The following is a 27,344-nucleotide window of genomic DNA, read 5'->3' on the forward strand; positions in this document are numbered from 1 at the left end:
TTTGTACAGCTTTAAAGCTAAAAAAAGAAAAAAAAAGACATAGCTTTTTGTATGTAAATGCGCCTTTGTCTGGTCATTACTTCCTCAATCGCTGTCTGAACGTTAGGGTTTGGTTGAAAGACTAAACACAGAGCTCCTGCCGCCTTAGGCACGATGAAGAGATTAAAAGAATGAAGTGTCTTCCTACAGATACGCGGGAATGTCGTGGCATGTGTGCGTGAGTGAGTCATATCAGGCTGTAGTAACAGGAGAAGAGCTAAAATAATATTGACATTCAGGGGAAAGAGGAAGTGAGTTCACAGCTGACACCAGATAAGAGGAATTAACACACAGTTTCCAGTCAGATCTGTAGTAAACGGGGTATGTGTCAAAGAAATGAGTACAAATGCTGTTTTTTTTTTTTTTTTTTTTTAAGGGGGGGTACTTTTAATATACCCGGTGATCCAGCCAGGTGATGGAGTCTTCCACCTTTGTGTGCAGCTCACATGCGCCCCCTGTTGTCTCTTGCAAAAAAAAAAAAAAAAAAAAAAAACTGCAGATAAAGGTTTTGCCGTTTCGGAACTATTATTATACGACCCACATGTCACATGTTTATGTGATCAGAATCTCTTTCACGTGTAGCGCTCGATGCCAGAACATGGGTCGAAGCGTGCGCGCGGAGCAGATCTCGACCTCGCCCACGTAGTAACCTTGCTGCCGTGATTTCGTCACGTCGTGTCGCAGTGACCAAGCTGTCCTGACCCAGGTCGGACTGACCCTTCAATAAGTGGGCAAACACGACCTCTCTCATTATTTAGCTTGTTACACAAAGTCTGTTATTATTATTATTATTATTATTATTTTCCACCAGGAATAATAGCAGTAATAAATTACTAGTAAGTTGGAACATTCAGTTCAAATTAGTTCAACTCAACCGTGAAAATATTCTGTTTAAGTCATGGATTATCTAAATCAAGCTAGTTTGGTTTGACAGGTCAAGAATTCACTGAGTTTATTGGGCTGAGGGAGACTTTGTGTCGTGTATATAACAAGAAGAAGAAACAAGAGGAAGAACAGGAACAATAAGGAGACGAAGATTAAGAACAAGAGGTGAACAAGAAGGAGGAAGAGGGAAAGAACAAAAAGGAGAAGGTGAACAAGTAGATAGAAGAACAAGAGGAAGAAGAAGGTTGAGTCATTAGTCGTAAGGTCATTAGTCGAGCCCACTGTTGAGGGGTGTCCTGAGGTTGATAATTGAATGAATTTTGTTACTTCGAAAGTAATTCTGGGTCTCTGTTTTTTTCGTGTAGGTCTTAAGTTTAACCTGTAGTTGTCTTAAAAAGGTCTTAAAATTTCACTTGTTTAAACCTCCAGAAACTCTGCAAGAGGAAGAAGAAGAAGTTGCATTTTTAAATCTTGACCAACGGTGATTAAGACTTGTAGGAATGAGAAGTTGAAGCTAAAAACATCAAAAACCAAACCTGAACTTATGTTTGTACAGAAAAACTTTTTTTAAAAAAAAGAAAAACTCAACTGAAAAATACCTGTTTTAAAATACTCTCTCTAAATATACGACTGCATTTTCCAGCTGGTTGCTTTACCCTCTAGGCCTGCAGATGGCAGTAATGCATTGTTTAGGTTTGTGGATGATAATAAACCACCGAAGAAGAAGTCGAAGAAGCGGAAGTTAAGCTGCTAAAAGTAAATTAAATTCTTTCAGTCTGTTACATAGACTTTTAAATGGTTTGGCGTAATAAACAATGATTAATGTGGATGAGAGCAGCTTCTTTCACGGCATTTCTCTCTGTTTGTGTTTACTACTCGACATTTAACAACGAGCCGAGAGAAGCAGAAGAAGAAGGAGAAGACAGGTCGGTTTTGTTTCATGCTGTTTACAAAGTTTAGTATCAGAAGGTAGGTCAGACCAATCAACCAAACTCCATTCTAAAAACAAGCGATTTATGACAAGATTCGTTCTTTTCCAGTGTAACTACAAATAAAATAATAATTTAAAGTTTATATATCCATCTCTTGGATGAATCGGTTCTTTCGGCTTTATATTAAGTTAGAAATTAAAGATAAATTCATAAACTTAACAAAATTCATAGACAAAAAATACAATTATAAATGATAAAGTTTGTTTCCTGTGACTTGATGGGAACTTCCTCGTGTCCCTTCACGTGTTCTGAGTCACAGCTGTGTGACCCTGAACACTAATACACTTATACATTAACTTATGACTGAACTCTTATTTTAGATTTGGTTAAAGGAGTTTTTCAGAACCCGTACCCACATGTGGAACATCACACATCTCCATATATTATTTAAACCGGGTGGTTTAAATGTTTTTCCTTGTGTGTAACTATAATCTTGTTAAAAGTCCTGTGAACAATTCTGCTTTTCGGACGTTTTATATAAACACAAGTCTGTGTTTTTGGAAAATATTGTTCCTTTTTTTTTTCTTTCTTCTTTGTTAAAATATAAAATTCAGGGTTCAGGGTTGTCAAACACATCTCAGTTCAGTGGCCACATCCAGCCCAGTTTGATCTTAAGTCGGCCGGACCAGCAACATGACATAATAACATATAAATAACAACAACTCCAATTTTTCCCCTTAGTTTTAGTGCAAAAAAAAAAAAAGTACAATATGTAAATGTTTAAATTAGATGAACTTTTTTTTCCCACCTCAGTATTTTAAGAGGAACTTGAAATGTCTTAAGAAAAATAAGTGTAATAATTTGTGCACATTGCTGCCATCTGCTGTTTATTTCTGTGTCTATTGTGTTATGTTGTGTTGTGTCTGCAAGAAAAAGCTCTTCTCCATCTTTAAAATAGAAAGTGGTTGTTATATTGTGTATTTATTTCATTTGGTGCTTGTTCCTAATGAAGAAAATAAAGTGCACCAGCTGTAAAATCAGTTTGATTAAACCTCTAATTTAGACATTACAGTATATTATTATAAAAGCATGAACTTTTACGGGTTAAAACAGTGAAGATTTGTCAAGGAACACACTCTCCTCCCCCTCCTCGCTCCGCAGCATGTGCTCCGCCCTTCGCCGTCACGTCGTCTGGGAGTCCGACGGGCTGGTGGCCTACCTCCACCCCCGGCCCTGGACCCCGGCCACCGTGGTCCTGGAGAGCAGCCGCCCCGGCCAACCCGGAGGCAGCATCTTCCACCTGGAGGAGCCGGAGTACTTATCCTGGCTGCTGGGGGCCAGAGCCGTGGCAAAGCTGCTCTGTGACAGACTCCAGGTTCGGAGATGTGCGCTGGTCAGCAGACCCCACCGAGACCGACCCGCCCAGGTGAGGGTTTCTAAATGTTTTTCCCGAGCTGTGCTGTGAAGTGAACCGCCTCTGAAGCGTCACTGTGGCCTCTGCAGATCCGTGTCCTCCCCCTACACGGCCTGGATGCAGAGTGGCGACCTCACGTGGCCGGAGAGGAGGAGCACAACGCCCACGACCCGGGGTACTCCACCTCCAAGACCGCCCCCCGATGGAGCGACTCCAGCTTGACCGAAGTCCAGACCAGGATCCGAGCCAAGCTCCCGTCGCCGGACGCCCCGGCCGACCTGACCTTCCTCGGGGACGACCCCGCTCACCCCGGCCTGTTCCCCCGCATCATCCGGGGGGAGGAGCAGCACTGGCGGGTGTGGGACGACGAAGGGCACGTGGCCTTCCTCACCCCCTTCCCCAACTCCCCCGGGTTCACCGTGCTGGTCCCCCGGCGACCTCTGACCTCGGACATATTCCGGCTGGAAAAGGGAGACTACGAGGGGCTGGCGCTCGCCGCCAGGAAGGTGTCGCGGCTCCTGGAGGAGGCGTTCGGCGCCTGGGGGGTGGCGCTTATCTTCGAGGGCTTCGAGATCGACTACGCTCACGCCAAGTTGATACCACTGGTCCGGTCGCCGGGGGCGGAAGACGACGCCGCCGCCAAACCGACGCCGCCCCCCCGGTTTTTCCCCGCGTACCCCGGATACGTGACCTCAGAGGACGGACCTGAAGCCAGCGCGGACGACCTGAGGGCGACGCACGATAAAATAACTCAGATCTGACTCTGTTACGTGAAGTTTGATCAGTTCTGATTTATACATTTGTGTAAAAATGTTGCAAATTTAACTAATGTGCATGTTTTTCTATTTGAAATTGTACATTTTCTAACCAAGAACCACATTTTTCACTTAAATTTTGTTACAAATGTTTTATAAGATGACAAAAAAATGTAAGTTTTGATTAAAATAAAGACACATATATATAAATTCTTCATATTTTTTAATTTTCATGTTCACCAAAAGTGCCATACAAATAATATAAATATATATATATATATATTTGTCCGTTTGTGAACTCAGTTTAATCGTCTGCATTACATTGCATTTGCCGCTCTTTAATTACACAGCGTTGGGCATTTAGCTCGTTAACTTACATAATTGTCACGGTCACTCGTTGCTGCTGCTAATTGGTCCCTCTGTGTGTCCCTGATTATGAGGCTGAACTCATGTATTAAATGAACTAAGTGCTTAATCAGGGCTCTGCAGACCAGGCGCTGCCCCGGGCCGTCATTAAAACACGCTGATACTGATAATGAGACGGGTTTTCTGGCGCCAGTCGCCTTGAGACAAAACACAGAACAGAGAATAATGTTTTAATTATTTACGTTTCTTGAAGTCTCGTCTATTTTAGATAACGACGTCTTTTGTTACCGACTACGCCTCCGTCCTGGGAGATTTGTAAGTGGAAGGTTTAAGTTTACAAAGAATTATAAGTAATTCTGCGTTTTTAAAGTTGTCATGTATATTTAGGGGCAACACATATATTCACTATGGATTTCAATTTTTTTCTTCTTTTTTTTGTCAGCAAACTAGTCTGGATTTTATTTATTTTCTGATAATTATTTGAATCACTGGAATTTTATCTGTTATTATTGTCATTATTAATCTATTTATTTATTTGCAGTTGTGACATTATTAAAATCCAACTAAATAATTGCGTAATGTTTTTGGATAATAAATCAAAAAATGTCTGTGAATAAAACTGACTAAACTGGTCCATTGTCATTGGTTTAATTTAGAAAATAAACTTTATTATTTAGAGTCAGTTAAATGACAATGATGTTGTGAATGAGTTAACTACTATTTACATTTATATATAGAGAGAGAGTAGATTAAAGGGCGTAAATGGAGCTTAACACTACTCTGGTGGCTGTTTTTACCAACATCAGTAAGTACAGTTTGTTTTATCTAAGATTGTCCAGTCAACTGTGAAGAAGAGTTTATCTGCAGCTACTACCCACCCTAACCCCACAGTAACATTAAACTTTGCCTTAAAATAACCTTAAAAACCCTATTAAAACCTTATTAAAATGTTATATTTTCCATAGAGTGAGCGTGTCATGTGCATATAAAGTGTGTTGTGATGTCATAGCATGAAGGATCCACAGTTTACACGTTTCACATTTTCTGTTTTAATGAAAATATTATTTCATATGGAAGCCAGGAGCCGAATAAATATGATGTCAACCACAAGACAGAGAGGTTTAGTTCATTATGTTCACTTTAAAAAGTTTAGTCATTTAGTTTTATGTCTGAAGTACATGGAGGTCCCACATGGGTCCACCAGAGAGGAAGTATTTACTTTCTACAACAAACTATCCATAAATGTTCTTGGGTGAATTTTCCAAAATGCGATTCATGACCGGATGTGACCGACGTCGAGTGGCTTCTCGGAGGAGCTCCGCCCGCAGCACCCGCCCTCCCCGCGCTCCATCTTTGAGATGTAGAGGAGCGGCTCGATGCTGCAGCTCAGGTCCATGATGGTGAACACGCTGACGGCGATCTTACAGCGGTACTCCACGAACGAGTAGTACGGCACGAAGGGCATGAGCGCCACGGGCGGCAGGTAGTTGAGCACGATGATGGCCATGATGGTCAGCACCATCCTGAAGGCCCTCTTCTTCACCGGGTGCATCTCCTCCTTCCCGGCCACGGAGCGCCGCAGGGCCCAGATGACGGAGACGTTGCAGAAGACCATGACTGAAAACGAGAAGAGGATGACTCCGCTGAAGACCCCGGTGACGCTCATGATCCCGAGGACGCCCTTGGTCACGGCGTAGGCCAGGATCAGGCCCCAGGTCGCCGCGGAGACGCAGATGCGGATCTTGTTGTCACGGACCCGAGTGAACAGCACCGGGTGGACCACGGCCGTGTAGCGGTCCAGACAGATGCAGACCTACGGCAGCAAACGGGAAGGAGGATGGTGTATTACACTGATCAGGCATAACATTATGACCACCTAATGGGGGGGTCTTTGGGTCGTATGGGTTGAGGGGAGGGGCCTCTGGTGGATCATCTCAGGGATACTTGATCAGTCCATCAGGTCAACACCTTTTGACATGTTTTTCACATTTTCTTTTTTAGTCGCATCCTGCTGGAGATGTTTGCTGCCATCAAGGAGTGTCATTGCTATGGGGTGGGGGGGTGCCTGGTCTGGTCTAGGTGGGTGGTACACGTCTAAGTAACATCCACACCAATGCCAGCTCCAAAGGTTCCTCAGCAGAACATTGAATTGTCACAATATAGTCAATGTTTCAATTACCATCAGGTCGACCGGGTCACTTATGACCCGTCAGTGGTCATAATGTTGTGGCCGATCTGTGTATATAACAAGAAAAATGAAAATAACACTTGACCGATTTCAAGACGTCAACTGCTTCATCTAAAACAAAAAACAAAAAAACCAACTGATCTGGTTTGAGTTTTCTTAGATGTTCACTGCTCATCTGAAGTTCAGTTCACAAATAAAGAAGCAAACACGTCGAGATGGACTGAGAATCTTCACATATATAAATAAACAGTATATATATTTAACTGCTTTGGCTTTTTTTTGGTAAAAACTGGGCCGAACATTCAATCAAACTGAAATAAAAAAACAATCCCTGGACGTTCTAAACAACATAAACTCACAAACCCACACGACTCACCAGAAAGAGCGGCGCCACGTCCTTGACCCCGTACGCGAATCTCTGAAGGACCCAGACGCCGCCGTCGTCCAGCAGCAGCCTGTTGACCATGTCCACGGGTGTCATCAGGCAGAAGTAGGCGTCGAGGACGGCCAGGTTGAAGATGAAGATGTCCGACGTGGAGGCGTCGCTCTTCTTCCTGGCGATGTGCCACATGACCAGGAGGTTGCACGGCGTCCCCACGGCCAGGTTGAACACCTTGCCCCCGAAGTAGAAAATGAAGGCGTAGGGGGCCACGGCGCAGACCGGGTACTGGTACCAAGGCGGAGGGCCGTGGGGGTCCTGGGAGGCGGTGGAGTTCACCGGCAGGTCGGTGTGGTTGGACATCGTGGAGTGGAGGATGGAGGAGGAAGGAGCTACAAGAAGGAAAGTTGGTAAATGTAAAGTAATTTTTTACCCCAAAAAGCGTGTTCCAATGTTAACCTGGTCTTCAGAGGACAGTACAGTTAAAACCAGACACCACAACGAACCATCTTACCTTCAGAGCGTTCACGGTTTCCTACTCCACCTACTACAGTACTGTGTTTACCTGTAGAAGATTCTGCTTTGAAGACTTATAAACTCACTTCGCAGACACTAACGTCACCTTTTATCTTGTACCAACCGAGCTGTGATTGGCCAGAGATGCCAAACAGATCCACTGAGATGTTTTCAGCAACTGGACGATATTGGTTCTTGCGTTGCCGCAGGGTTTAAAGTTAATTATCTTCACGCCGTATGCCCTCGTCTTCAGGGCTCTTCAAACTAACTGCCTGATGAGCATAACGCTCTCGAGTCAATAAAACCCTTTTAAATTGGCCGCTCAGTTCAGTCTCATGGTTTCTTCAGGGCTTGCTCATTTTTGTTCTCCGATTTTTCCATTTGGGGTTCGAAGAGTTGTAAGGAGAGTAGCTGATCCCAGGTTTGTCCCTGTGGGTACCGCACAAACAGCAGCGCTGCAGCTGAAGATTCATCTCACTGATGCAACTCTACCCCAGTAAACAGGTGATGCATAAGTTGAGCAGAAATGAGAAATCTAATGCAAGGTGTTACTAGACTAAGGGTTAAGACGGGAAACCCTGGGGAATGCATATACCGTACGCTTGCAAAGCCACTTAGATGAACCGTGCATCAACTAGCAAAACGTCCACACAAGTTTTGTGAAAAGATTTGTCTTGTAGCATGTGAGCATTTCTTGGTGATCCAATGTAGGACTCGCGCTGATAGGAGCACATTCTCCTCGGTTTCTTCACTTTTGAGCATTTTCTTGTAAAATAACATCATGACCATCTTCCTAATATTGTTTAAGTCTCCCTTGTGCCTCCAAAACAACTGTGACTCATCAGAGAATGGACATGGTCCTTTGGGAGGGCGTCCTGTGGTGTCTGGAAACAGATACTTGTTTGGGATTGAGTGAATTTGGAGGCCAGGTCAACACCTACACAATACAATGTTCTAGTCACAACTGTTTTGGAGGCACAAGGGTAGAAATACACAATATTTGGAAGGTGGTCATAATGTTATGCCTGATCAGTGTAACATAATACATTAACAAGGACCAAAACTCGAATAACGTTGTGCCTGATCGGTGTACATCTTGTAAAGTTTTGTTCTCCTTTTGTTGACCTTTTCGTTACAAACAGCATGATCCGTTTTAAATTGCTCATTCGAGGTAAAATCTCACAACCAAATTCAGCGTGAAGGCAGAAGAGGTGTCTGTCGGTTTTAAATGTGGGTATTCAAATGTGGTGAGTTAATGTCCATGAAGAGCCTGGTTTCTGTCAGGAGGTTGTCAGTGGTCACCTGTAACCTCTGCCTGAATCCTCAGTGTCCTGGTGAAAGATGCACCGATTTGGAAACGGTAACGTGACTTTAAATTACATTAAACTTTCTTAAAACTTAAGACTTTCTCTGCCTCTAATATGGTAAGAACAAAGGTAATTTAACTAATAACACTATTCACTATTACTGTTAAAGCACCATTTAAACTCTTTTCTTTTAGCTTTTTTTGTGTGTTAACATCACGTGTTTGGTTCTGCAAATAGAATAAAAGGAATATTTGGTGTAGCTGAACGCATAAGACGCAAAAGAAGGGACGCTGTAGACATATGAATGATCCAATCTGGAGCTGAGACACCACATGCTTTTGTATTTTCTACTGGGCATTAAAGCCCTAGTGTTTTTCTAAACTGCACACATTGTACGGGATGTTAAAACTGAGAGTTTATAATAAATATTAGCATCAATTAGTGTGATTCACACCTTAAAAACAGTGATATTTGTCCTCGCCAGCCCTGGCAGAGACACTTCTTAAGGCTCAACACGTTATTTATGGTGAGCCCCGTTGTCCACCATGAACCAGAACCAGAACCAGAACCAGAACAACGACGGTGTTGAACGAGCATCATTTGGGTGGATTTGCATCCCGTTCACAAACTAAACAGGGTGTGGAAAAGAACACCTGCCGTGAGATATGCAAAGCGAGGATGAAATGTCAACCTATGGGACCCGAAGGCCCATGTCCATTTTCTGCTGAGTCACAACTGTGCGCAGACCTATGCAACATAAGGAAGGTGGTCATAATGTTGGCGTATATCAGGGGAAACGGACAGATTTGTTAGGGTGATATAACACGTCTGTTCATAGTTCTCTCTTTTGACAGATACTCAACTCAAACCAATGGAAAACCTCAACGACACAGTGCGACTCCGCGACGTATCTGCCGTCGCCTGGTACTACCTCCCCACGGTGGTGACCGTACCAGTCCTGGGCGTCCCAGCCAACGCTCTGGTCGTACGCCTCCTGCTGGGCAAACCGGGCATCTGCTCCACCTCGGACATCTTCACGCTGAACCTGTCCATACTTGACATGCTGGTCTGCGTCCTCCTCGTCCTGGAGTACGTACGTTTCCTGTGCAAGCAGACGCTGGAGGCCGCCAACTTCCTGACGTGGGGCTTGAGCCAGGGAGGGGGGCCTACGATGCTCTGCCTCATGAGCGTGGACAGCTACGTGGCCGTCTGCCACCCGCTGGCCTACCACTGGCTCAAAGATCCCAAGCTGAGATTGTCAATGTGCCTGCTGGTGGACGCCTCGTCCGTGGCCTACTGCTGCATGGTGAAAATCTCGTCGTTGCGCAAGTGGCACGTGATGCTGGTGATCCTGTGCACCGACATCCTGATCATATCAGCCTGCAAAGTCCTCATCCTCAAGTCCCTCCGCCGCTCCGGGCCCGGCAAGAAGGAGGTCCACCCCGTGAAGAAGCGGGCGTTCAGGGTGGCGCTGACCGCGTTCGTGCTGGTCAACTTCCACTACCTGCCGCCGATCGCTGAGTACATGCTGAGGCAGTACGGCCCCAGCCACTTCAGGCCCTTCTCGGTGGTCACCGGCGTGGCCTTCGCCGCTCTCTCCATGAGCAGCGTGGTCCAGCCTCTGTCTTACCTCACCCGGACCAAGCAGCTGCCGAAGGTGAGGTGCTGAGACGGGAGCTCAGAACGGGAAAAAAAAAAAAAAAACGTTTCCTGATCTCAAAATCTGATCTGCAGCCTGCGCGGTACAGCAAGACGTCAATGTTTTACACCGATCTGCCACATCATTAAAAAAAAAAACACTGACGGGAAAAGTAAAATCCTGACCATGTAGACCCCTTCACGGTTTGTAAACAATGTGACGTTTTCTGAGGGGCGGGGCTTAACTGGAGGCAAAACATCTCAAACACTGTAGCCTTTAAACACCAGTTAGCATATTTCAATGGACTGTTTTGGCACAAATGGACGTGGAAAACGTATATTTAGAGAACATACTGATACACTCACCTTTAAAAAGTTGACTCTGAGTGATGGGACTACGTTCACCAACCCCTACACTCTCACTACCTGGATGGACGATTTGACCAAAGGTGGACACAGAGGGGACAAAGTCTGGTCTGTCTTTAACAAGCGAAGCCTCTCCAAAAAAAATATTACAAAAAGTAAGAGGAAGCACTGTGAAGGGTGACGTAGCAAATGCAACTTAAGCTTGAACACCCCTGAAACATGCAACTAACGTTGCGTTAGCTCGCGGTTAGCATTAGCATTAGCATGTAACAAGAATCCTCTAAATAATGATTAATTTAATTCTAACCGATAACGTTATCCAGGCTGAAACAGATGATGCATTACATATTAATCTGACCTGATATCAAGTGTGCGTTGTTCATCGTCTCCTTTCTTTTAATCACCAAAGCTAAACCAAAGTTGTCTACGACTGGTTAGTGTCTGGTATGTGATAAAACGTCAAGTTACTGTTTTTGATTTTTCGGGTTTTGGCACCAAAAAATACAGCAAGACGACATTTTTTCATGGTGGAAAGTGACAAGTGTTCACCTGAGAACTTCCCTCTGTTTTGCCTCCAGCTGACGTTGTGACGTCACAGTGACGTCGGCCACGAAGGGGTCTATCGTGTTAATTCATTGTTTTGCTGGGAAACTTTTGGACCTGGCATGTGTGTATGTTGCTTAGACAGGTATCACACACCTAGACCAGACCAGGTACCCCCACCACAGAGGCCCAAAAACCCACAGAAGACCCACGTCCATTCTCTGATGAGTCACAAGGGAAACCTAAACAATATTAGGAAGGTGGTCATAATGTTATGTCTGATCGGTGTGTACTGTGTATAAAATGCTACAGTTAGTTTCTATATTTTACACATATAATTTTTCTCTAAATGCTTGTATCCTTATCTTAACTGTGTCTTTGATGTAGAAACATAAAACTTGAATGTTATCCACTAAATAAAGCCGTAAAAATCAGCGTTTTATTAGAATTATTTAAAAAGCTTTTATTGTTTAAAAAATGTAATGACTTTCATGGAGTAATGTTGCTGTTGCTGTGGATGTGCTCTGTAATAAGCACTGTTTCCCTACTCTACACATATCATTTTAAAATCAGATGAAGATAAACACAGGCAACGACAACATATATATTAACATGTTTTATTTAACAAATCAGTTTCGTTTACAAAAAGGCTTTTATATTCAAACAGCTGAGGAAGTATTTGACACTAAACACAAAGAGAAAGAAACTTTTTATTTTTTTTCTTTCTTCTTTGCGAAAAATAAGCAAAATTTACCATTTGTTGATGGAGGTTGGAGACATTAGTCATGATGCTCATCTAGATATTTACCAGCAAGAAGGGAATTTATAGAATATTTTTGCAAATCTAATATACATAAAGTACATGACACTGTGTGCATCTTTTTTGTACTTGAAAATCTGTAACTTCAATTTATACTAATTCATAATCAAACAAATGATGAAAGTAAAAACTATAAATTCAACATCTTAGATCTCTATCCACACTGAATACAACAGGGTTTTCTCTGTACATCTCATAAAACATTTAATTTTTAATTAACTTCCATTTTATTTGAGATATATCAAACAAACAGACAAACAAAAAAAACACATTCCTGATCCTGGGTTGTCGTCAGCTTTGTTATGATCCAAATCTGAACTACATTAAGACAACAAGCAAGTAGCAACACATTTGTGATTCATTATTATTTTTATTTTAAACCTGTAATCCTCTACAACGCACTTCCTCACAAAAATAATATGTTCTTTCCTTTAAATGAACTGTACAACAAATAAAAAAAACAAAAGTTCGGCACTTGTGTCACCATTTTCTTCCCCGTCCGGATTCTGTACAGTGAAATTTAATCATCTGACCATCATCTGAAAACTTTAGCTTTAAAAATAAATAACACCTTTCACTCGCAATGAAGGAGCTCGTACACAAATGAAGTGTTACGTACAAGGAAGAAGAAACATGGGGTCTTTGAAGACATGAGGTCTGTGAAGACATGGTTCTCAAGGATTCAAGTACCAGAAATATAATCAAGACTGAAGCGTAACGACGGCTAAATAAAAGAGAGGAATAAAGACGTCGTGCAAAGATTTATATTCTACCTTTTATAGGAATATTACGCCAAATTTAACATAAAAATAGCAAATTCGCCGGCGGCTCTTGTTGATCAATGTCCTGTCAAGAATAGTTAAAGAGCTCGTTCAGCTCCTATCGTCAGGCAACACGTTTAAGAACTTCACAAACACTAAACTGTCAAAGTATGTAATACTGACTTTGATTTACTGCCCAAACTTGGACAAAGCATGAGAGAAATTAGCTTTTGTTTTAGCATTTAGCATCACCACCTGTAGAGCTGTGGGTCAGTACGATGAGTAAGAATCTCCTTCCTTGTTGTCGTTGCCACTGAGCGGGTGTTCAACACTCAACTGCCCAGTGGAAAAATAAATATATAAAAAAAAGAATTATTATTTTACCCAGGTAGCAGTGTGCGCAGTGAAAAACCTAATAAATATCATAAAAATTTAGCAACGAACAACGATTATTTTGTGGCACGCTCAAATGATTGAAAGCATAAAGTTGCCAGAACCTTAAACTCTCTAATGTTTCCTTCCAGAAAAGCTTCAGTCAAACTTGCAACCACACGAACATCTCTCATAGTTCTCGTCATTTTAACACTAAGCCGTAGCGAAATACAGCAAAACCTGTCGACGTGAGTAAACACTGAACTTTTTTTTTGTTTTGTTTTTTCCAGTAGCATTTGGCCCTGAACGCAGCTCAGACCATCAGAGTGGATTTAATATGTTTGTATTTTGTTTTTCCATTGTGAATGTACTTCCTGGTCCTTCTCTGTGAGGGCGGAGTCTCATGTGGACGACGCCATCTTTCCATGCACGCGGAAGCGGTAAACGCACGTGTACTCAACGTGGCCCCAGTTGCTGAGAACTCGCAGCTCCACGTATCGATACGCCACGTCGCTTGGGTTCTGCACGAGGGGAGAGGAAGTGATAATGATATTAAATGATATTTAACCTACAGACGAGGAAGGAGTTGGGGTTCGTATTTCTGTAAATATCATCATTATCTCAGTTTCTGAACTCACAGGAAGCTTGAACGTCTGCGTCGACTCTCCACTCTCTTCGTAGGTGAACGTCCCCAGCAGCGTTCCTTCCTCTGCGTCATTTGTCATCCCCTGTGAGAGAGAGAAGTTACAACTGTGCTGCAGCAGCTCATACGTGTGAACGTTAACTTTGAGCTTTAATCTCTACGGACGGTCACACACGTTCACTTCGACCAAAAGGTTTAAACCTTCTAATCAGACTTTCATTATTACCCAGGATAAGATGTTATAATCCACTGCACCGAGATCTGAGGCAGGTTAGCAGTCAGCTACTAGCTAGGAGCTAACAGGAAGACACCAGCTAACTAGCCTAGCTAACAGTAGCCAGTATGTGGCACATCATTGGCGTTTTCTTCACCGATGTTTCGTTAAGTTAGACCCACGACACCTCAAGAAGTCTCAACTGGACCTGTGCTGCTAGTGGATATAACTGTGGTCCACACATCTCTAACTCACGTAGACTTCGAAGTCTTTGGGTGCGGAGTCGATGCGTCCGGTGGGGGAGTTGTAGCGCGGCAGGTGGTCGAGGGTCACGTGAGTTATCCACACGGGATGAGACAGAGAGATGACCAGAGTCCCCTGGACACCGTGAAAGGCCCAGCACTTCCCTGGAAGCAGCACCGGGTAGCCCTGTGGGTGGAGGCAGGTACGAGACACGGTTAGTAAAACCGAAACTGCACGCGATGCTAATCTGCAGACAGATGAAAGAACAGGGGACGTCCCTGTTCTCTGACTTCAGAGAAATGAAGGAAGGAGCGTGAGCTTCAGATGTGACAGACAGAGAGAGAGAGAGATGACGTTTGTACCTGAATCACAGTCCGTGGGCTTTCGGACGGATACCACAGAGGGAAACCGAACAGAGTCACGCAGGCAGAACGAATACGATACGTCTCTGAACACCTGGTGCTCACCACACTGGCACCTACACACAGACACAGACACACAACCTGGTGTCAGGGTCATTTCAGAAATATATCCACAAACTCACAAAATTAATACAAAGATAAAAAAAAAGCAACAGACAAAGAATGATTATTACTTCTTGTTACTTCTTCAGTCCAAATCTTTTTCATTTATTAATTTAGTTCCTTGAATTTCAGAAACACCTGGTCTCAAAATAACAACGTTCTTAACCTTGAGTCTCCAGGGCAAAGTCGGCCATTTTGTCAGCCATGGGACGTCCACAGTCTGTGCAGCTTCCTTTGTCTCCGAGCCGCATCACGTCGTGCTCCTGATTCACAGCAAACAAGCATGAAAGTACACACACAGAGAATGAACAGGTTTCCTTTACAGTACGTTGGTTTCAGACTGTGTCTGTGTAGTTACCTGGATGCGGGCGCTGAGCCACTTCTCCATGGCCTGCTGGAGCTCTGGGGTGAGCTGGTTCTGGACGGGGGGGCTGCTGGGTTCAGGGCAGGGAGCCGGAGGAGGGATCAGCTGGATGGAAGACAACTCCTGGGACAGCTACAAGAGAAACGAAGCCAAGTTAAAATCATTCCCTGTGTGAATAACAGGGTAGGTTGAAAGACGTCACAGCCGTAAATGAAGCGGAGGAGAACTGTTAGCTAGCGCAGTGTTACCTTAGCGTTCTGCGCCTCCAGCGTCTGGATCCTGAGGACGAGGCTGTCGGCAGAAGAGCGACTGTCCGTCTGATAATCCACCATCCGTCTGCCCAGACCAGCAATCTCCTTTTCCAGATGCATCCGTCTGTCAGAGTCCTCCGTCTCAAGACTGTTTTTCATGTTCTGCATATCCAGCTGAAGTCTCTCTTTCATCTGGAGGAAGAAAAACACATGTTTGTGTGGAGTGAGACTGGATGTGTTAAATTAAAGTCTAGATGCTGATGAGACGTGAGCTCCTCTCGGTCCAGGTGTCACTCTAAGTTACAAGACGTCTTATGAATAACACAGACGTAGTTTGGAAACATGGATTTATAAATGATTAAATTGATTTCATCGATTTCATATATATATATTCACAAAGGTTAATTTACAAAGGAAGCAAATCCTTCCTCTAATTTACGCAGTTTCCAGTTCCAACCACTAGGTGCTGCTCTTGCACAGCTCGGTGCTAGAGAAACTATCCTGTTAACTATTACTCAACTATCCCGATGAACTAGAAGAAGAGGAAGTGGAGAAGATGGAGAAAATGAAACAGAAAGAAAGTGGCACCAACACCGATACATTTACTCACCTCAGAGAGAAGAAGTTCTTGCTTCAGCTGAAGCTCCACCTGCAACAATCACACATCTACATGTTACACTCAAAACATGAGTATGTCTCAAAGACATTGTGGTAAATGGGATGTTTCTTTTCTTTTTTTTTCTTTTTTGCTTTAACATCTGAAAAATACATATTAACAAGAAGATTTTCAGTCTCATGTATTAACATGTAAATGCATTGTCTAGTTAGTGGCTAAGTGCTGCTCTCCAGCTAAATAGTTCCTGATGGAAGTTCTACTACACAAACTAAGCTATAGCTTCCCTCTGTGACGAGCAATAGTTTGTGCCATTGAAGGATAAAGATGATGCATAATGTTGAATGCCTGATCTAACATGGAGCTCCGCTACGTACTGGTGTTGCTGTAATGCTCTGGTATGTAAACAGGTATGTACTGAGCAGTGGGCTGCTGCATTTCAGTATTTAGGAAGTGAATGGATTTTAAACAATGTTACAGAGGGATCTGAGGTTACTGTACACTAAAGAAATACATGAAACTGACTATTTTTTGTCAGAGCTGGAGTCTGAACCTTTATCCATTAAGTGGATTTTTAACGTGGATTCTTAAGTTGGATTCTTCTCATCTTTTTAAGAATTTTCTTGAATTTTCCCTCTAGTTGCAGACAAACCATTTCTTACCAAAAGATGCTGCATCTTTGCCTCTACAGCAGCAGACACGACGGCAGGATCCTGTGTAAAAATACGATAAATTAATACTATTAGCTTACACAAATGTGCCAGTATGCACAGCACTACAATGAAATAAATTCTTGTGAATTTGAATCCAATTTGCCTCTTTCTGTCCCACGTTCTACGTACAAACTCGTCCGAACATCCAGACCCAAACACTATGATCAGCATAAATAATGAGTCCTACCACCACAGGAGTGTGATACACGGTCTTGTGTTGAACAGGAGGAGCGGGGGGGATGACGGGTTGGATCTCAGGTTTGGTCTGTGACGGGGTCTTTGTGGCCATGTAGGAGACGAAGGACGTGAACAGGGGACGGAGAAACCAAATACCTGGAGACAACGGGGGGAAAGGTTCCTTAAGAAACACACGAGGTGAACATCACCTGACTCTAAGAGCTTAATAAGACCCTGACAAGCTTTTAATGACTTACATTTACCATGACTTCACCATGATGAGGAGTCTAATACATGTCGACCCTTATCAGCTCTTATACTATCAGAAAATCCATTTCCCCACATCATAAAACCTCGTGTCAATATATTAACAAATATACACAAAGCTCAGACTTTACCAGAAAACAAGCAAACGTGAATCTGTCCGATGTTAACGCTACTTACATAGAAGTAGAATGAGGAAGAGGAGGATGAGACCACAAGCTTTTTTCATGCGAGGGCTGGATGACGACTTGGCTACAGGGAGAAAAGTAAAGTTGCAGGGGTTTGTTAAGCCAGAGCCAGATCAGGCTGTGTAAACATAAGGTATGTAAGGAATTATACCACAGGTGTCCAACATGTGGCCCGCGGGCCAAAAGCGGCCCGCCAGAGGGTCCAATCTGGCCCGCGGGATGAATTTGCAAAGTGCAAAAATTACATTCAAGACATTAACTGCAAATTTTCCAATAAAAGTAACTACTTTTCCTACGTTTCACACAATTTTAGTCAGAGCTGTGGACATAACACAACATTGAGACACACAGAAATTGCAGAAACATCTGGTTGTTCATAAAAGATTTTGTAATAGTGCAGTTCATTAAATGTAAACACTTTAATAATGTACTTGTTTGTGCTAAAACAAAGGGAAACATTTGAAGTTGTCATTATTTGAAGGTCTGGCCCCTTGAGATCATATTGTACTAACAAGGGTTTGACACCACTGAATTATACGGTATAACGTACAGGCACGTGTCAAAATGTGGAAACACACAAACTGTCCAGTCAACAGTTAAATAAAGCTTAAGTGTATTTGGTTTACAAGTGAGCAAATACACATTTAAAAAAAACACATATTTTACTCTCACTGTACCTGAATCTGCCAGATGAAGGACTTTTGAACGCGCTGCATTGACCATCGGTGACGCTGAGTCTGTCCCATAGAGACACAGGAAAGAAACAGATCACACACACAGTAGTAACATAAAGACAAATCACACACAGAGAAACTCCAGTTCTTACCGATTACATTATAGAAAGCGTTGCTAATCCTGCTTCTGTATCCAGGACTCTGATCCCCGCTGTTACTGCGGACTCTGCCCGCGTTGCTGCTTGCGGGGACGGACTTCCTGTACGGGGCCTCAGAGGACGAGTACCCTGAGCTGTCCACGCCGCTCGGACACAGCTCCTTGTGGTTGGGTCTGAAGTGTAAATCCGGGCGCCTGGAGCTGGACGGCCCAGAGCGGTGGCTCATCTCCGGTGGTGCTGAGGGGCTGTGTGTGGTCGCCGGACTCCGGGCTGACGACGACGACGACGGCGTCAGGGCAGGACGAGGGGTGGCCACAGCGGGGACGTAGGGTACGGTCCTCATGACAGGCTGGGCCTGACTGGAGGGGGACGGACTCAGATCTGAGGGACACAAGACGGACAAGGAGAGACAGATGAAATTATGTGTCTCTTTATACCAGGGGCGTCAAACTCATTTTAGTTCGGGGGGCCACATACAGCCCGGTTTGACCTCAAGGGGGCGGAGCCTGTTACCCAACAGCTTATTAGCTGGTAAATAACGACAACTCCAAATGTTTCCCTTTGCTTTAGAGCAAAAAAAAAGTACAGCTACATGTGATGAACAACTGTGAAATTTCTTACTTTGTCAAAAAAATTTCAGCTAATTTTTTCAGTGTCATTTTTGCAAATTCATCCCACGGGCCAGATTGGACCCTCTGGTGGGCCAAGTTTTGGCCCCCGGGCCTTATGTTTGACACCCCTGCTTTGTACCAAAAGACGACTAGTCTGAAAGCTCATGTGTATGTTATAACGCAGTGATTTAAGAGTCTTGTTTTCGACCAGTTATGGAATCTCTCCTTTGTTTTATTAAATTAATTTAACTAATAATCAACTCTGGCCTATTTCACTCTCTAATATTATTACTTTGATAGTATTATAGTAACTACATGTTACCGTCGTACTGGCCTGCAGTGACAGGAGTCTCAGCTGTGGCAGACTTAGCATTGCCGCTGGCTCTGGTGGGTGTTCGGGACTTGCGGGTTCCAGCCTTCTTCTTAAAAACCCTGATGATGAAATAAGTGTTAGGGAAAAGGAGGATCAACGTTTGGAAACGTGAGAACGCACAAAAAAAAAAACACAATTCCTTTACTTGACAGGGTTTTCCCGGTAGGATATGTTCGTCACGCTACTGGAGTCGGACTCTTCATCGGAGTTGTAGTATCCACCGGACACCAGACGAGAGCTTCTACGAGACATGACTGAAACACAGGAGGAGAAAATAACGTGTGAATACGTTATCGCTTAAATGTCTCTGAGCAGAGGTCGTCACTACAGTGCAGTGAGATACACATCGTCAATACACATTGAGCAAAATGTCAAAAAATATGGACAACTGTCACGTTGTGTATTAACAGGTTTGTCTTGCAGTTACAGAAGCACAAGATGAATGTGTGGTGAATGTAAACATCATCATAATGAAGCTTAAGAACGAGGTTTTCCACAGGGAGCTGATCAGGAGATGGTGAGTTTAACATTTTATGAGTTTCATTTATAACTTTTGACACTAGACGACTGATCTGCATTTATTTTCACCTCGGTCTGTTTGCATGAAACATCAGGAAACAGTCCAGAGTCCACTGATGTATCATTTCCTTTAATGTGAAGTACGGGTGGTTATTCGCAAAGACTTCACAATACGATACGCATCACGATACTTGAGTCACGACGCATTATTGCGATATTATGGTTGCGAAATATTGCAATATTCTACATAGTTCACTGAGAAACTTTAAATGCAGCTTAAAATACACATTGTATATGTGTACGTCAGATGACAGCGGTAATTTACTGGTCAAATTGAGTCAAAAAACAATATTAATCCAAATGATCCATTTCCAATTTATTGCACATTTCCACATATGATCGGCACAAAACATGATTTTTTTCTTTTTCTTTTATAATTGATATTAACACATTCAAAATCCATATTGTATCGGAAGAAAAAAGACGCGATATATTGCTAGACTGATATTTTGTCCCTAAACCTAATGCAAAGACTTTCACTTGGAAACTTGAAGTTGTTTGAGAGAAAACAGACGATAATTACTCACTGATTAATCAGTTAATCATCTAACTACACAATGAACTGATGCAGCTGTAGCAGGAGCATAGTTTTTTTCTGGAGAGGCAGAAAACAAAGATGCAATATAACCCGTGTTACATAAAAACTACCACAACAATAGAAGCAAACTGGTTAGTAACAGCAGTTCAGGTAAACTGTGGTTAGTTCTGCACCACAACAATGTGTAAGGTACTGAAAATAATACACTAGTGTGTGTTTCTCTGCAGCAGTAGGTTGTGCTCATGATGAAGGTGTTTGTCGAAGCAGCAGAATTAGCTGAAGGGTTCAAGATGTAGCAGGAACAGTAGAAGAAGAAGCATTAACAGCCGTCACATAAGTAATAGTAGTTATTTATTAGGTCATTTCAGGAGCGGAGGTACAAGTATTTGCAGTAGTTAAAGTGGTTATTGAAATATACAACAGCAGTAACTTTAAGCCTGTTGTAGTTTATTATGGAAGTGGCTGCAGTTATACTAGAACTAAATCTTTGACAGATGCTTTCTTAGTTAATCTTGAACCTGTAATCTAACTAATCCATCCCGCTGCTCTAAAACTCACAGGATCCACTGAGATTTACATAAATACAGAAAACAAAACATCCAAACACGCAAAGAAACGCTCACAGACGCTCACGGAACAAAGACCAGCACTGTTACTGTTACCATCCACTGACGCACACGCACTCAGAGCACACAAAACAAAACGATACTGAACGGCACATTCAAACCAGAAGAAATCTGGGAAAAGTACCACAAGAGCGGAGAGAACAACCTGGTTTCAGCTGCTTCATGTTGTGGTCGTGTCCGTTTGTAAAGTAGCACCAGTCGGACTTAAAGCGTGAGCCGGCGCAAAGATTATGTAACAGGCATCTTAGTCTGAGCCACCGCGTTGGTCAAACACGCGTTCTTACAGTGCGGGTAATTAGCATAAACCACAGCTCACAAGCTTTGCCTCTTGTCGCGCCAAACTCTTAAGCCTACACTGATCGGGCCATAACATTATGACCACTGACGGGAGAAGTAAATAACATGTATCATCCTGTGACAATACAGCGTTCTGCTGGGAAACTATGGGACCAGGCATTAGTGTGGATGTTACTTAGACATGTAGCAGAACTAGACCAGACCAGGTCCCCCCACCCCCCATAGCAATGACACTCATCGATGGCAGCAGCCTCCCCAGCAGAATGCACACAAAAGTGGTTTAAGAAAACACAAAAAGAACAGCACAAGGTGTTGACCTGGCCTCCAAATTCACTAGATTCCAAACCAGACACCACATGAGACCCTCAGAGGGCCCACGTCCTTCCTCTCATGAGCCACAAGAGCTACACAACATTGCGCAGGTGGTCGTTATGTTATGCCTGATCGGTGTATTTCAGACACATTTCCTCGTGCGACTACAGTTTTTCTTTGTGAATGTCATCAAGACTTTACTGCGCTGTAATTTCCTCATGTGTCTGAGTTTGAGGTATTCAAAACAAGAACGTGTAATTCAGTCATTTGCGTCACGTCCTAATGTTGCGTGTCAAGACATTGTAACATCGGTGAACACGCTTGTCATCTTGTCGTACATCTGATTTTCTGACTCCAACCCTGTACCCGCAACCTAAGTTTTTAGAGGTGTACAGCTGTTACAGTAAAACGTTAGAAAGTAACCAGACGTACGACTCAACAGGAAATCCACTGACTTTCAGCTTTTTCTAGCATCTCTGGGATTCAGGGTTCTCTAGCTCAGCTGGTTCCCTGACGATAAGAACACACAGAGGAGCTTAAGAGTCCCGGTATCATAAGTCAGGGGCGTGTCGACATCAGTCATGCAAATGAAAAGAGCGGCAACAGACGACAGAAAGGGAAGCTGTGGCTGCTTGTACTAAAAAAGACAGGAAGTGCGTGTGAACGGACCCGCGCACACAGAAACCATCAGTCACAAAAAAAAAAAGGCGCTCGTATCTTTTGATTCCATCGTCCTCCGCTGCTTGTTAGCACGCAACCGTCGAACAGAAAAAAACCCCTGGAGTGAAAAAAAAAAAAAAAAAAAAGGGTTCAAATGTCACTAACTAGACCGTGTTGGTGTAAACATCACAATAGCAACACCGCACACATGACTGCGCCTCACGGTCCACTGCTGCGGTTGCCGTTGCCGGTTTACTGTGACTTGAGTAAACACTGTCATTGTGAAACTGAGGTTTTTTGTTCGCGGCAGCTACAAATGATCCAGACTTGATTTTCTAAAAACGCTTTGCGGCGCCATTAAGTTATTATTACAGAATCTGGGTTCGTCTTTAACAAAGCAAACTCGCCAAAAATGCTGCCATATATGAAGTTTCGTCTATTAAGTAACTGTGTGTTAAGTGTAAACCTCCCTCCTGCGTCTCCACAGCAACCAGACTGTTTACACAAAGGGGATCTTTGCGTTGAAGTCTCCACATGATGTCACATTTTTCAGTTTCAGAACAATGTTAGAACGAGCTGAAATGAATAAGTAAGTGATATTTCAAGCAGCCGCTGACGAATGTGGCTAAAACGTTGAGTAATTTTTTTAATTGTAACACACTTGGAAACCGTTTAGCAGATCCTATCACTACAACCAAACACACACAAATATTTTGACGCCGCAGCAACAACAAGCCTGTATTTGCAATTGAGGAAATGTTGAGCCCCTTCAGAGGACAAACGAACTAAAAATACCTTTTCACACATTTGGGTCTTTCTTTGTTCACGGTGACTTTAGCTGCGAGTGCAGAGGACGGAGCAGTTTCCACTTTAATTCCCTCCTTTAAATCCTCTCTTCCACTTTAAGTGGCATCTCAGCGCGGCCGAGCTCAGCACGTTTCCCTTCCTGATCCCTCCAACCCCCACCTCCTCATACGCAACACAACTCTGCACAAAGCTCTTTCTCATCTTCTGCTATTCCCGCCGAACACGGCAGAGATGTTTGATCGCATCCCACATTCTCCTCTGGATCTGTTTCTGGCGAATCAGCGTATTTATTTGATCTAAAATCAAATTAGAGTGAACAATTGCCCATTCAGGCTCCGAATCGGAAAAGCCTCTTTTGTTTTCTTGGTCAGTTTAATCCTTTTCTCGCTCGGGCCTAAATGTTTTCCAGTGGTAATTTTTGCGCTGTGTGACTGTGTTTTCTGAGGTACGACGCCCACGTACGCAGATAAACTCTCTGCAGAGTCACGAACAGGCAAATACCAGGAAGATGGGAACATCCCCTGGGAAACCTGATTCAGGTCCTGTGGAAATCATGTGCAGAAAGAAACAAAAGAGGCTGTTCATGCAGACATGGGAGGACAAGGTGCTAAAACTGCATTTGAATCATGTGACATCACAGCTACACTGACACAGATAAATAAACCAGCGTGAATCGTCAAAAAAGGGACAAGTGTGGAGAAGTGCTTCACATCTGAGACCGACTTAAAATGAAACTCTGTGTGTCAGGTATTGTCATCGTGTCCACGAAATGTCAAACTGAAGCAAAACTCAATGGTCTGCAGGACTTTTCTGTCCCGCTGCCTCTGTCACGATGTCTCACATACCAACACAGGATTTACAGGTACTGAAGCTGATTATTCATGTAATACAAGTAAAATACTTTTGGCCGTGTGACTCGTGTGTGGTTTGGACTCATGCTTGTGGTCCAACTGAAGCGTAAATGTAAAATGAGTCAGAAGAAAAACTCACACACGGACACAAACGCATGTGAGCCACAGAAGTCACTAGCAGGGAATTGATAGAAGATCTGAATCTCTGAATCTAAATCTATTTATTTGAGGGAGATGTAGTTGTGGTGTTTGCTCAGGGCCGGGCAGGGTGGAGCGCTGCGACTGGTCCGATATCCTGACCACTGACGCTGGCAGAACGCACACAAAGAGGGAAAATAAAGACAATGCCACTGGAGGGTAGAAAGAAAAGTAGTGAAAGACAACGGAGATTAAAGGCTCAACGGTGGACAAAGAGACAGAGCGGCAAACTGGGCGAAAGATGAATCAGGAACGTGCGTGAGAAATCCCTGGAAGGACGTCGTGTTAGAAAGCTTGGACATGATGAAGCTTCTAAATGAGTGGAAAATGGAAAAGGCTGCACGGACGAGGAGCCGAAGAGGGAAAAGAAAATGTGAAAGTGGTGGGAAGGAGTGGGTAAAGAAAGGAATGCGGAGAATTGAGTTTCACCAAACCAAAAGCGCCTGGCGAACGGGTTTGAGGCTGTGGCGAAAACGTTTCGGACGGTGCCAGTGAAATGTGACTCAGGCGAACAGTGCACATGAGTCATCTGCCAGCGACGGCCCCAGAAAAAAACCTCAAGTTCTTTGTAAAAACGGAGAGGCGGAACAGCGAGGAGAGTTATTTAGTTAAGCAGCCACCTAATAAGGTCTGTTTACATCAATGCGAACCAGATGCTTGGTCTGAGTCTTTTGTTTATCCCGCTCCAGAGACGGGTTTCTGCACCGAGGCTTTAGTGGTTCTCAAACGCCTTTTTTTAACACAAATCTTTCATCAATTCATCCATCAATCATTAACAACAGGAGGAGAAATGAATAAAAGGAAACACGCTCGAAGGTCTGCACGATAGCAGCTTTATTTTCTGAATCAACTGTGACGCATTCAAATTCAAGTTTGACTCCATATTTCAGCCCCGGTCATCGACACCCACCCACAAGGACGGGGCAGTAAAGAGGGAAGCTGTACAGCTGTGGCCTGAACCCCTCAGCTGTCTGAGGATCCCGCCTCAGGAATCACAAGCATTTCAATTCATTGCCCTCTATCCCACCTCAGGACTCATTTACTGAAGTTAAACAATAGTTATAACAATTGGAAAGTGTTGGGATTGATTTGTGGCATTGTTTAAGACATATTAACCACATTAGACGAGTTATTAGTTGTTGTTAATATCAGAAGTAAAGCAACATGTGTTTTCAGCTCACGCCATAATCTAAGCACATTGGATATAAACCCAATGAACAAAACAAACCCGTGCTGAAAGCAAAGCACCGTGAAGGAACAAAGTCCGGACCAATCAAAGAACAATCAAAGAAAATAAAATGCACGGACATTTGAATATAAACCAATCAAATGAATACAAAAGGAAACGCCCTTTCACGCCATAAACCACAAAGACACGTGGGACGCAACTGGTCGCTGTTAAAGATTAACTCTTGTTTGTAAAAGCGAAACATTAATGCTCGGTTTAGTTCTGCAGACACTCTTGTAGCCCCTGAAGGTTGGACCGATCACGTCCCACGGGACGTCCTGACCTACACGATCAAATCACACAAACAGCGTTGGCCTTCCTGTTGTTTTCGGGCGGCACCGCACCTTCACAAGACCGTGCATCGACCCATCACACGCCTGTAAAGCTTAAGAAGGCCTGAAACTGTACATATCCTGTTCTGCTTTTGGCAACTGTTACACGTTTCCTGTAGCAACAAATGCTGTGCGGGAGCAACAGTGAGAGCTAAAAACAACACTTATAGTAAAAATAAATAATATTAAAATGCTCCCTAATAAATATGTTTAGTAGTTTTCCTACATGGAGCAGCTGTTTTTACGTTTTAGCTTTTAAATGAACTCGGAGACTGTTACACCATCACCATTGAATATTTATTTATTATTTATTTAATGCTCACGTCATGCAAATTTTGTATCGTCCTATTTATCATCTGGCATTTCCTTTTCTGTATATTATAGTCACTTTATATTTAATGCACAAATCCACCTGTGTAATATGTTCATAGTACCTCAATCAGTCATTGTGTATATTATTCTCACTCACCTGTATATATGGTCTCACCTGTACTTAGGTTTTCACCAGTAAATATTCTCCATACGCCCATAACAATATATATCATAATGCATCATACTATTTATTCTACATGCAGACCTGTAGGTACTGCACTCATGGTTAACTGCATTTCTTTGCTCTGTACCTGTACATGTGTAATGTTTTAGTAAGTTTAAAAGTACAATCTAATCTAATTTAATCCAATCTAATACAATTATAACATATCAGGTAGTTCGGTTGCTCGAGTAAAAAGTTGTTAAACTTTAAAACATACTACTCCCGAAATACAACAAAACCACATGTTTAAAGGTATTATTAAGGTGTACACTTAACACTGACGCCGAGCAGCTAAATAACTATATGTTTGTTTACAGTATTGAATTATTAAATGTAGTTAACTAAAATTAACAACATCCACACGGCTGCTACCGACTCTGAAATGAACGGCAGCGCCTGAACGCAGCAGGCGGTCAACGGTCGGAGCACAGAGATGCACGCAGAGAAGACGCGGAAAAAAGTCTCCAATTTAACACCAAACTATCAAACAAACATTAAAACACGAGTTGCACTCGGCGTATTTAACTCACCTGGTTGTGTCGTGAAGCCTGTCGCTGATAAATGAGACAAGGAGGAGAGGAGGGAGCGGGGTAACGTGCAGGCGGTTAAACCCAACTGTCAGGAAGCGACAATCCTCAAAAAGCGCAAACTCCGTTTTAAAAAAAAGCACCAAAAAAGCACCAGAAAGCATCAAAAACGCATCTCCGCTACGTTCAGCTGAGTTCGGCAAAGTCCAGTCACAGGCGGCAACTCGTATTATTCCTGACAAATGTCCATAAGTTGAGTGTCGGTGCACATGAGTGCGGAGCTGAGGCAGCGACAGCGGCGACTGACGCTTGTTGTGAAGATGATGACAGGAGAGTGAAGCTAAACCAACGAAGAACAACACGACTTCCGGTCAACAAAATAAAAGCTCAGCACTATTTTATTATTATTATTATTATTATTATTATTATTATTATTATTATTATTATTATTATTATTATTATTTGTGGAGTTGGTGTTGTCAATATGGGTATTACAGCTACATACATATAATATGATAACATTTTGACTAACAATATGACGTGTCATTTTCTAGTTTAAATAT

The 27,344-nt window shown here is 43.1% G+C and overlaps 3 protein-coding genes across 5 annotated transcripts; 1 reads left to right on the forward strand and 2 right to left on the reverse strand.

Annotated features, from left to right (window-relative positions):
* Window positions 1-1,636: 1,636 nt before the first annotated feature.
* Window positions 1,637-4,240, forward strand: LOC125003864. Of its 2 annotated transcripts, none has more exons than XM_047578102.1 (3): window positions 1,637-1,850; window positions 3,018-3,282; window positions 3,360-4,240. In XM_047578102.1, the coding sequence occupies exons 1-3, from the start codon at window positions 1,747-1,749 to the stop codon at window positions 4,029-4,031; spliced, it is 1,041 nt and encodes a 346-aa protein (XP_047434058.1). In that variant the 5' UTR covers window positions 1,637-1,746; the 3' UTR covers window positions 4,032-4,240. The 2 variants fall into 2 exon arrangements, with proteins under 2 accessions (XP_047434058.1, XP_047434059.1); XM_047578103.1 differs by having other exon boundaries at window positions 1,704-1,893.
* Window positions 4,241-5,507: 1,267 nt separating this feature from the next.
* On the reverse strand, window positions 5,508-7,344 carry LOC125003885 (G-protein coupled receptor 4-like). Its single transcript, XM_047578129.1, has 2 exons — window positions 6,956-7,344; window positions 5,508-6,204 (listed from the first exon to the last, which is right to left on the reverse strand). The coding sequence occupies exons 1-2, from the start codon at window positions 7,319-7,321 to the stop codon at window positions 5,665-5,667; spliced, it is 906 nt and encodes a 301-aa protein (XP_047434085.1). The 5' UTR covers window positions 7,322-7,344; the 3' UTR covers window positions 5,508-5,664.
* A 4,587-nt stretch (window positions 7,345-11,931) lies between these two features.
* On the reverse strand, window positions 11,932-27,105 carry LOC125003842. Of its 2 annotated transcripts, none has more exons than XM_047578069.1 (16): window positions 26,785-27,105; window positions 19,437-19,545; window positions 19,253-19,350; window positions 18,302-18,688; window positions 18,153-18,212; window positions 17,468-17,539; window positions 17,034-17,179; window positions 16,796-16,846; window positions 16,131-16,169; window positions 15,518-15,712; window positions 15,264-15,401; window positions 15,072-15,168; window positions 14,744-14,859; window positions 14,394-14,567; window positions 13,920-14,009; window positions 11,932-13,802 (listed from the first exon to the last, which is right to left on the reverse strand). In XM_047578069.1, exons 2-16 carry the CDS (start codon window positions 19,541-19,543, stop codon window positions 13,683-13,685), a joined length of 1,890 nt encoding a protein of 629 aa, XP_047434025.1. In that variant the 5' UTR covers window positions 19,544-19,545; window positions 26,785-27,105; the 3' UTR covers window positions 11,932-13,682. The 2 variants fall into 2 exon arrangements, with proteins under 2 accessions (XP_047434025.1, XP_047434024.1); XM_047578068.1 differs by having other exon boundaries at window positions 19,241-19,350.
* Between the last annotated feature and the right edge of the window lie 239 nt (window positions 27,106-27,344).

Source organism: Mugil cephalus, chromosome 2 (assembly GCF_022458985.1).
Source record: "Mugil cephalus isolate CIBA_MC_2020 chromosome 2, CIBA_Mcephalus_1.1, whole genome shotgun sequence".
Classification (NCBI taxonomy): domain Eukaryota; kingdom Metazoa; phylum Chordata; class Actinopteri; order Mugiliformes; family Mugilidae; genus Mugil; species Mugil cephalus.

Bases quoted from the DNA above. Each gene is read 5' to 3' on its own strand.
- LOC125003864 (XM_047578102.1), top strand. From the start codon at position 1,747: ATGTGGATGAGAGCAGCTTCTTTCACGGCATTTCTCTCTGTTTGTGTT. The intron at 1,851-3,017 runs GTCGGTTTTGTT...CTCGCTCCGCAG, and splicing joins GAAGAAGAAGGAGAAGACAG to CATGTGCTCCGCCCTTCGCC. The intron at 3,283-3,359 runs GTGAGGGTTTCT...TGGCCTCTGCAG, and splicing joins ACCGAGACCGACCCGCCCAG to ATCCGTGTCCTCCCCCTACA.
- LOC125003885 (XM_047578129.1), bottom strand. From the start codon at position 7,321: ATGTCCAACCACACCGACCTGCCGGTGAACTCCACCGCCTCCCAGGAC. The intron at 6,205-6,955 runs GTGAGTCGTGTG...TTGCTGCCGTAG, and splicing joins ACGTGGCGCCGCTCTTTCTG to GTCTGCATCTGTCTGGACCG.
- LOC125003842 (XM_047578068.1), bottom strand. From the start codon at position 19,543: ATGTCTCGTAGAAGCTCTCGTCTGGTGTCCGGTGGATACTACAACTCC. The intron at 19,351-19,436 runs GTAAAGGAATTG...TTTCATCATCAG, and splicing joins TACCGGGAAAACCCTGTCAA to GGTTTTTAAGAAGAAGGCTG. The intron at 15,169-15,263 runs GTAACTACACAG...GCTGTGAATCAG, and splicing joins GGCTCAGCGCCCGCATCCAG to GAGCACGACGTGATGCGGCT.